The sequence below is a fragment of the Triticum aestivum genome, chromosome 1B (genome assembly GCF_018294505.1).
Source record: "Triticum aestivum cultivar Chinese Spring chromosome 1B, IWGSC CS RefSeq v2.1, whole genome shotgun sequence".
Lineage (NCBI taxonomy): Eukaryota > Viridiplantae > Streptophyta > Magnoliopsida > Poales > Poaceae > Triticum > Triticum aestivum.
In genome coordinates this window covers 547,315,677-547,325,946 of record NC_057795.1, presented here as the reverse complement: position 1 = coordinate 547,325,946, position 10,270 = coordinate 547,315,677, and the positions used below count along the sequence as shown (strand labels likewise).

The 10,270-nt window shown below is 49.3% G+C and overlaps 1 protein-coding gene across 2 annotated transcripts; it reads left to right on the top strand.

Annotated features, from left to right (window-relative positions):
• Positions 1-3,009: 3,009 nt before the first annotated feature.
• Positions 3,010-5,438, top strand: LOC123137404 (E3 ubiquitin-protein ligase SIRP1). 2 transcript variants are annotated; one of them, XM_044557157.1, is made up of 2 exons: positions 3,010-3,430; positions 4,224-5,438. In XM_044557157.1, the coding sequence occupies exon 2, from the start codon at positions 4,274-4,276 to the stop codon at positions 5,270-5,272; it is 999 nt and encodes a 332-aa protein (XP_044413092.1). In that variant the 5' UTR covers positions 3,010-3,430; positions 4,224-4,273; the 3' UTR covers positions 5,273-5,438. The 2 variants fall into 2 exon arrangements, with proteins under 2 accessions (XP_044413092.1, XP_044413099.1); XM_044557164.1 differs by having other exon boundaries at positions 3,101-3,430; positions 4,184-5,377.
• The last annotated feature ends 4,832 nt before the right edge of the window (positions 5,439-10,270 follow it).

Here is a 10,270-nt window from a genome sequence, read left to right as displayed (position 1 = left end):
GAGCATCTCCAGCCGTTCGGCCCCCCAGGGCGCCGAAAAACTGTGGGCTGGGGGCGAGCCGGCGCTAGTTTGGCCCCTGGGGGCGGCCTAGCTCCTAGCCACGCCCCCAGGCGCCGCCCCCAGCCACGGCAAATTCAAACGTAGTTCATTCCCGCGCCCAAAATAAACGCCACAATCCGGCGATCAAGCGGCCAGTAGATCGGCGATCGGATGAAAAGTTCGGCGTACAAAAAGCAGAAAGGACAGATGGCAAAGCACCAGGCGGCGAGGTCGGCCTCCGGCGTCGGCGGAGTCGGCGTGTGCGGGCTTGACGGGGTCTTTGTGCTTGGCGGCGTGGCTTCTGTGTTGCCGGCAGCATCATCGGTCGGGCTTGCCGGCGGCGTCGGCGTGTGCGTGGGCTGCGTCGGCGTGGGCGTGGGCGGCGTCGTCGAGGGAAGCTGGTCCAGGATGAGCCAACATGCGCCCTGTACCACGCCTTGACCGCCTCGTCGGTACTCTGGAGCATGTCCGCCCCGCCCAGCAGGAACGCCAAGTCGGTGTTCCTCTTCTTCGCGGCGACGCTGGTCCGGAGTAGGTCGAGCTTGACAGCGTTGGTCGTCATCAACGCCGACCACCGCGCCTCGGTCTTCTCTTCACGAAGGGTGGCCCGGACCTGTGCGTCGGCGAGGCAGTGCTGGATGGACTCATGCACGCGCGCGGTGGCCGCGTCGGTGTGTTTCCCCTTCTTGGCACCTTTGTTGTCGTCCGGCCTCCCATCTGACGCGCCCGGAGTCGGCGCGTCCGGCTTGTAGGTCTCCTTGGCCTTCTCGAGGGTTCGCCGGACTTCCGCCCACTTGTCGCACTTGTCAATGCACTTGTAAACGTGGAGGTACTTGAACTCAGCGTCGCTGTTGCTCTGCCAGTACAGGCCAAACATGCGCAGCAACTGCGCGGGGACAAACAAACAGTTGGCGGGTGCACACGGCGAAGAGAGGTGGGAGACCGGCGTGGCATACCTGATCCTCAATGCTGGCGCCGTTCTCCAGGCGCGCGGCGACCTCCTCGACGACCCCATGCCATTTGTTGCACGCCCCCTGGATACGCCAACAATGGTTCGCCATCGCCTTCGACCTGCGCTGCATGTAGACGCCTTTGAAGTAGGGGTCGACGAGCTTGCACTCGTCGAACTCGGCCTTGATGCGCGCCCAGTACGTCTCGATGCTCTGGTTCGCGTCGGTGGTCGGGTCGAGGCAGACGACTTTCCATGCTTCGGTGAGGCATTCCTCCTCCTTGGACGCCCACTTGATGCGCGGCTCGCCTGACCTGGCCGTCCGCTTCTTCTTCTTGCGCCTCCTCGCCGGCTCCTCCTCCTCCTCCTCCTCCTCCTCCTCCTCCTCCTCCTCCTTGTCCTCCTCCTCCTGCTCCTCCTGTTCCTCATTGGCGTAGATGTAGCCGAGCTCGCCGTCCATGCCGCCGTTGAGATCCACCGTCTCGTCCGCGGTGAAGCCGGGAGACGCGGCGGCCGCGACCGAACCTTTCGCGATGATGTCGTCCATGTGGCCTCGGTCTCGTCGGCGTCGCCAAGGTGCGAGAAGGGCAGTGCGCAGCGGCGGAAAGGGGGTGTCGGGGAGGACGCGCACGCAGGCGGCGAGTAGTTGTATGGAGGGTACTGCACTCCGGTGAAGGCGGGCGAGGGCGTGCGCTGGGCCGGGTGTCCATGGGGGAAAGTGACGTTTGGGTTGAACCCACCGTGCGCGTCCCCGTCGGTGTAGCCCGGCGATCCCCATGGCTGCGGCGACGGAGACCCGACGCCTTGCTGGCCCCAGGGCGCATACTGCGCGTGGTTGCCGGGGGGATTCATCATCCCCGCGCGAGTCCCCTCGGCCTCGGCCTGGTCCGCCGAAGCGGCAGCGGGAGCCGCGCGTGCCGCGTTGTCGCGGGCCTTCTTGGCGAGGGCCCTGTTCCGCCGGTCGGCGGTGACGGCCTCCCGTCGCTGCACTTCTACCCTCCAATCGGTGTTTGTCATGCCCGGTGGCTTGGACGGCGGCGCCCTCGGCTTCCTCTGTTTCGTCTGGGCGACGGAGGCGGTCGCGGTTGCCGCGGCGCGGGGAACGGCGTACTTCTTCGGTGCCATGGCGGCCGGCTGGGAGGCGAGCGGGAGGTAGATTGGCGGAAAGGAGGAAATGGGAGGGAAGTGGGAAAAAGTGGGAAGAAACGGCGGGAAGAGGCGCTCGACTCGCCGACAATGCGGACCCACGCGCCCTTTTCGCTTGTGCCGGCGCCCCAGGCGCCCCCAGGGCGCCGGGTTCTGCCTGGGTCCGCTGGCATCAGTTTCGGCCCGAGCCGGCGAAAAACGGGCTTCTGGAGGGGGGCGACTGGGCCGTTTTTTTGGCGCCGGCGCGGCAAAAACGCCTGGAAAGGGCCTGTTGGGACGCGGCTGGAGATGCTCTAATTGACCAAACCAACCAAATCGAAGCGCTTCAAGTGTGGAACGAATCCACCAAGTTTGGAGTCAATCCAACCAAGTTGGAGCCGCCAATGAACAAGTTTGGTGAAAATCAACGATCAACCACTAATCTAGACAGAACTTCTCTCACAATGAGCCATCTCGCCCATTGATTGAACTGAGATCAACAGTCCACAAGTACTGCACCTGTGGCCCGGGTTAAGCTGCCATCTCACCCCGACGTGGAGAGATCAGCCCAACATATCCCGAGCTACGTGCTGCCATTAACTCTGGAGACGCAAGGTTTGACAAACAAGGACCACTGACCACGTGACTACTCTGTGTCACTGTACACGCCACGGCAACCTCACGCTTCAATGCTTCATGCTTCTTTGGTTTGGCCCATCAAGCAGCACCAACCATCATTGGAAAATCTCCGACAAAATATCAAAAGCAAAAACAAAACTTGCACGAATCCTGCATAATCAGTCCAGAGCAAAGCCATCAGAAGTTAGCTAGCACACCGACAAAACAGGGCAGATAACCCATCAGGCGCCTAGTTTACAGGTGGCCCGCTCTTCTCCGGATGATGAGAAGGACGCCCTATCCATCGGCCAAACCCTCAATCCCCATCACCTAAATAAAAAAGATCCCCCAAAAAGATCAGAAGCTTTGTGTGCTTCCAACCCATAACAAACTTCGCTTTGCTGGTGTGGTGGGATCCGAAACTAAATTATTTCCTCTTGGAGATTTGCGCCCTGGAAGATATAAAAAAATCCTCCCTGGTATTTTTCTTGACGATGAAGGAAAAGGAGAGGGACGATAACCTCTAGGGGCCGGGGAGTAAAGTATCCACCAGTCAAGCTAACCTGCCCTGCAACTCCCTTCCTGTTCGTCTTTGGCCTACCTCCAGCGAGGGAGGACTAGGAGCAGGAGCAGGAGCAGGGGGGCCGCCTCCACTCCATCCAATCCGATCCAATCCGATCCACGGGAGAAAAGCCAAAGGTCAGCGACTTCTTTCTTCTCTCGATGCTTAGTTTCGAGCAAAAGATGGTTTTTTTGGGGGTTGCTAATTCGCCCCGGTGTGCTCCAAATCAAGAACACGGTGGAGCCTGTTCCATCCCCCCTCCCGTCGAATCGAATAATATAATATCGTTCTGTTGCGAAGGATCGATTAGGGTGCCTGTTCGTTCGGGGATTTATGCGAGGATTTGTTTAGGTTGGGATCGACGACGGGTCTCGCCGCTAATTTTGTTTCCGGGGCAGCCCGATGTTGTGTGAATCTTGAGAAGTGTCCGAATTGGTCCCTTGTTTTCGCTCTTCTTTTAGGTGGGAATAGTACCCTGTTCCCCGTAGAATAGAATCGGCACCTCATTCTTGGGCTGGGAATCCAGGCTCTTGATCTCCGCCTCCCCTTCTCGGAGATCTCGGTGTCGCCGCGGCTTCAGTTGGGTATTCTCTTTAGGAATTATTAGGGCTGTCTGCCACTCCTGTTCCTAAAGAATCAGAAATATTAGAGCTAACTTTGTGTTAGATGCAAGACCTAGCTTTGTTCTTCTCCTTGTTCTTGTCCGCCATGCTGATCTCCTGTGAGATATGCCTGATTGCCATTGCAGTGTGGAATTTAGTCACACATGGACACCATGCTTCTCATGTTGTTCCACTTGTTCTTGATAAAATTGTTCCTGATATGCTGCACTTATTCTCATGGATGATAAATTATCTCATGTGTGGTTGTTTTCTTGGGGATTTATGCAGATTATTACCCTTCAACTGACTCATTGTGCACGGTTCACAGATTTGTCTTCTGCTCATGTGCTACGCTTGATCGACCGAAGGATTGGCGTTATGGCAGAAGCTGACATCACGCGCTACTGGTGCCATGAATGTCAGCAGGCTGTCGAGGAGGCCATGGTGGAGGAGCTCAAGTGTCCATTGTGTGATGGTGGGTTCGTCGAAGAGATGACCGTTGAGCAGGTTGAGGCATTGACAGAGCAAGGGGCAACTCAGTGGGACCCTCTGGACAACCCTTTTGAGCAGGCAGGATCGCCGGGGGACAGCGATGATGAAGAGAATAGTGATATAGGCCGTGAGTTTGAGGGTTTCATCAGAAGGCATCGACGGGCATCGGCACTGCGCCGTGTGCTTGATAGCATCCATGATGACCTTAGAGATGACAGGGAAAGGGACAACTCCGTTCTGATCAGTGCTTTCAACCAGGCCCTCGCTCTACAAGGTGCAGCGCTTGACCCTGACGAGGACCGAGGTGACCATGGTAACGCAAATAATGATGATGGTTTGCTAGACGAGTATGTCCTCGGGGCAGGGCTTAGTCTGCTTCTTCAACATTTGGCTGAGAATGACCCAAGCCGGTATGGTACTCCTCCAACGAAGAAAGAAGCAGTCGAAGCCCTGCCCACGGTCAAAATCGAAGAGGTCGTCAGCTGTTCAGTCTGTCTTGATGATCTTGATATAGGGTCCCAGGCTAAGCAGCTGCCTTGTGAACATAAGTTCCACTCACCATGTATCCTGCCATGGCTTGAACTCCATAGTTCCTGCCCAGTTTGCCGGTTCGAGCTGCCATCTGATGAGACAAAAGACTTGAGCGAGCCTAGCAACGTTGATCGGATAGAGAGCAGCCATGAGGATGCAAGAGCTGATGGTCCTGGAAACAATGGTGAGGACAGTAACACAAACGACAGGGAGGACAGTAACAGACCTTGGGCCCTTGTTCCTTGGTTTAATGGCCTATTCTCGACACCTGAGCCGCAAACTGTCAGAGCTACTTTGACTGATCAGCAGCTGCCTCCTGCTTCTGGAACCAACCCAAATGCAGGGCATAGTTGATCTTATCCACTGTTGTGAATAATGATCATACATCTAAGGATAGTGATGCAACTTTGTCAGTAGAACTCTTCTTTCCATCTTATCGATCATCTATCTGGATGAACAACAGGGTACAAAGTTTGTGGCTACTTTGACATATGATTTGCGCTCATTTCACTTTGCTTCAGTGTTATGGCTAAGTCAACCCCATGTCTTACTACACTAATTTCTTTCTTTCCTCTTTGGCGCTGCGAATGATGCATTCATAATCCTTTGATATATTGAGCTACTACTAGTCTTGTTTCACTTGTAAACATCGACCAGAAAGCAACCTTGTTAAAATGTCCCCTTACGCTTTATGTAGTGGTTTTCTTACCTATCATGCCTCTAGAAGCTTCTACAAAGCTTTGCTTCCGGTAGCTTGCCTGCCAAGCCGCCTGTAGGTGAACGGCCGAAGGATGGTCAAAAAGATTATGAGTATAGTCTGTAGGGAAGTCAAGCTAATGCTTGTGCATAAAGTTGGTGGAGGTATTGTTGCCCAAAAGTATACATCTGTTTGAAGATAACTCAAGCTAATGCTGTGCATAAAGTTAGGTATTGTTGCCCAAAATTATACATCTGGTTGGAAAAAAAAAAAAACTTTTAACAGTGTCGTCGCTTTGATGGAATTCCTTAGCTACTTCCTATCATGCCTAAATTCCCCCCTCCTGCTATTACCAAAATGTTTTGCTATGGATATGCCATCCCCTTCTGTATAATCCTTTGAACAGTTCACGTTTCATTTGTTTTCAGTTTAACTAAATGGTCCTATCAACCTTGTGGTGTTAATTTGATTAAACCTTTGAATGATTCAGGTTTCATTTGTTTTTGGTTTAAAGAAATGTCCTATTCCTCTGCTTACCTGTGACAGTTGTTTGCTCCAAGTTGATCGCTGCCCCTTGTCTTAAGCCGACATTATTGCCCATTTGTTTAGCGGATGCCATGGGATTGAAATGATGCGATATCTAAGATAATCGCATCTAAATCTAAACCAGTCTGTTCATCTTTTGTCAAGCAGCAAATGCTCGGTTCCTCGGGACCGTGGCGGCATCGGAGAAAATTAATGGCAAGCTTAGTGGCCGTGGGATTTATGCTATGCTATACTTGCCTTTGCATTATGCATCCGATTATTATTCCTGAAATTTTAAGAGGTGCTTACAAGCATAAGCTTTGATATGAATTCCTTGTTGTGATACTAATCAATGGTTGTCCGGTGGCATTCGATTCTTGAGTGCCAGACTGCCAGGTGCCAAAAACCTGCTGCCAGGTTTACAGAAATCAGCCAAATTACTCCACTAGTGAATGTTCGTTAATAATTGATTGTGTTACTGCTGATCATATTCTCTTTGTTCAACAAAATGGTTGATGTTCAACATTTGTTTTTTCTTCCTTAGGATCAAGGGGATTACGGCTCCCGTTTTCATTCACATGAACCCGCACAAACCGGCTGCGCATTGAGCAACACCCCAAATATATCTAGCTAGAGCACATTCCAGAAACAAATGACCAATACTTTCTTCCCTATCACAAGATCTACACTCACTGTTATTCCCTTTTCACCCCCTCCTGATCAGAACATCCTTAGTCAAATACTACTCCCTCCATTTACATGTACTCTATAAGAGATGTTCTAAGTCTTTTTTTTTCTGAATCGAATATATATCAACATGCTTTAGTGTGTTTGTTCGCTCATTTCAGTCCATATGTAGTCCCTATTGAAATATCCTAATCATCTTGTATACTTGTGTGAAGGGAGGGAGTACTATTACTCTGAGAGGAGCTCTAACTAGCCACATCTTCCTGCTTGGCCATTTAGCTTGGCTAGGGATTACACTGAAGAAGCACCAAACTTGCTACGTACCAATTTACTCCATTCGTACAAAAATATAAGATGTTTTTGCAGTTCAAATTCAACTGCAAAAAGTCTTATATTTTCGTACAGAGGTAGTACAACTTCTACTATCAGACAGGATCACACCGTCACACATCTGCTTTAACCATTGCCATAATAAACAGCAGTCCGCGCCTCCAACCTTTTGAACCACCCCCAACCTTCAGCAAACACAACGCCAACTGTGATATTCATATTGACAGTTAAATTATAGTCTATTAAACCGACACAAAGACCAAAACCCTGTCCTTTTCCCATTGCCAACTTTATTTCCTACAAAAACTCTCGTAAAAATATTTTCTACTTCCATCACCCCTTGCGAATATCGCATGACTGTGCGCACACAAGAATATCACAGCAGAAAATGGCACAATTTCTCTGCTAAAAAGCAGAGCATTTGCTCCGGCGAACAAAGAACAGCTTCTTTACTGCCGGTCAAGTGCATGTATGTAACTAGAATGGTGATCGTGCGGGGAGATGTTAACGCCTCCATCCGCATCCACTTATCGCTATCCCAAATTCCTCATCTCCAGAGTGCGGAGTTGGGTTGCGATGCCGTTGCACCCCCAACTTTCGGTAGCCAGCTTTAGACACGACCTGTGGAGCAGCTTGCATATCACCATCCTTCTTGTTTTCTCCCCTGTCAGGTATCAGGTGGAAAAAGATTTATGACCGCGTCGATGTCAAACCTGTTAAGCAAGAATTTCACGAGGTCAAATTGCTTAGATAAGGGAACAATTGGTGTACCACATAATATTTTACAAGAATTTTCCAGTTCTTTGTTGTGCCAAATCATGGTAAAATCTTGGCTTTCAGGTGGAGCTCGTAGCAGACAGTCTAGTGCCAGTCCTAGCTCATCTAGCATGTATCCGGTGTACGGAACCCCAGGATCCATTTTTTTCAGATCTAGTGGAACTAGAGTCAAGACTCGAGAGCACCCACTGATGAAGAAAGGTTAAACAAGAATTACTCATACAGCACCTATGTGATGAATAGAAGTCAGACTCAAACAAATGAGGAAGAATGACAATATCCAGCATAAGTTGGTGCAAGTTTTGGTGTATGTTGTCCAAGAAAGAGAGCATCATCAACTTTTCCGGAAAAAATACATAGGCAAGTTTGGTGCGATACTGTTGATCAGTACCATCTCTACCAGGGAGACAAATCCTGATGCACCTAACACCGAGAAAGTGATAATACATCTGCAATTAACCAGGAGGCGAAATGTGGCACCACTGCATACAACTAAAGGGGAATACTGCGCACGAAAGTGACTAATGTTAATCTGATCACTGGAATATGAAAAAGAGAGCAAAATCAAAAGCACTGACCAGGAATTGAAATGCCATATGCTCCAAAGATACTCCCAACAAAGAATACGGAAGATGTCCCTCTCGACCACCTCAACATAATCTAATTTAAATCACAGATTTCTTTGAAACAAATCTAACCACGTGTCATAAGAGCACACATATACACAGATATAAGCGAGGTAAAAAATCTCAAGTGCAAATTTGGCATTAGATACCATATCAGGAACGAACCCTTTCAGGTGCTTCCACGGTGCCCGTGAACTGCAAGAGCATCATAACCACTAGACCAGACTAGTTGTTCAGCGAGCATCGCTCAACAGTAACTGTCAATAAGTGTAAGATAGTCGCCGCCGTGATAGTTTATTTGCAGGCTCAGGCAGCATATATTCTGTGAAAACCACAGAAAGCTGGGGTGCTGTGCGGGGAATATTGAGATTGGGATGTGGGCAAGGAGCATCAACAAAAAGAAATAAAACCATGCATCTAGGAGCATTAATGAGAAAGAAAATGCATATGAAAAGCATAGCTCACCGAATTGTGCGTGCAACTTGAGGTTGAACACAGATGCCAAGGACACTGAGAAAAGAATTGATGCCATGGCGCTTGGACGAAGAACCTCCATTCATGAGATAAGTAGCTCATACAAATGGGATGTGCTATTCACGATCGGTTCCAATTGGATTTGTACTTTACTTTATATATGCCTCCAACGACCAATTTACAAAGGATGATTGGAAAAGGAACAAATCGTGTACTAGTGTACACTTATGGGAAAAAGGATAAGAGACTAAGGAACTTCAGTTTTATTGACAATGGATAGATTCTTAGACCAAAGCAGTTTTTCTTGTTTACCATAAAAACACATAAAACCCTGAACTTCCAGTGAAGACGCCAAATTTTTTTATGCCTTCCATTCCCCCCTACCAGCTGCATCAGATTCATTTATTTTCTTATAACATTATCTGGTTAACGAGGTCTATTCACTGTGTACTCCTCCATTAGAATTTTATGTGGTACCCCTCCATCAGAAAAGTCTCTAGACTGGCAAAGATGCAGAGGCAACTAAGCGTCAAAGAGGTTCACAAACGCTAGATCAGAAAGCTTCAGGTCATATATAACCTACAGTTCTAAATAGCTGCCCGGACCAGTCTCTTACAACTGAATATGCTCCCACGAGCTGATGCTGCTTTGCAAAAGATGGAAGAGCAAAGGGTGATGCTTTGGATTCTTCTTTTGATAACCTCTTTACATGTTGATAGCAAGACTGCCCACCCTCCAGTTCAAACAGTATGCAAAACCTGACAGGTTACCTAAGGAAAATAAACTGAAGCAAGTAGAAACAGATAGATAAATTGACATACCCATGCTACACAGACGTGCACAGTCATTAGCACATAGGAGTAAACACAGTAACTTTGTGAATGGGGAAATAAATCTGTGGTAGTGTCATAAACATCATAATACAGAGAGCAAACGTTCTCCACTAAAACCTATGAGAGCCTTACTGTTTCGAAGGGAGAAGAAAGATGAAGCATATTACAAACTTATCATTCCCAGGGAGAAGGAAGACCTTACTGGAAGGGTTAGTGGAATCAGTGATAGTAAAGCATAAAGAGGGATATTCCTGATGGTTCATTCCTTTAAGTGCAGAAGACCATTAAACCGTTGCAGCTGAAAATGTCTCACAGGTGGTCCCAAGTGTCGACATATACCACTGGCACAGTTCTAATGAGGTGCCAGTTCAATCAATTGAATCACACATAGAGAACTGGTGCA

Coding starts and splice junctions, on each gene's coding strand:
- LOC123137404 (XM_044557157.1), top strand. CDS start 4,274: ATGGCAGAAGCTGACATCACGCGCTACTGGTGCCATGAATGTCAGCAG.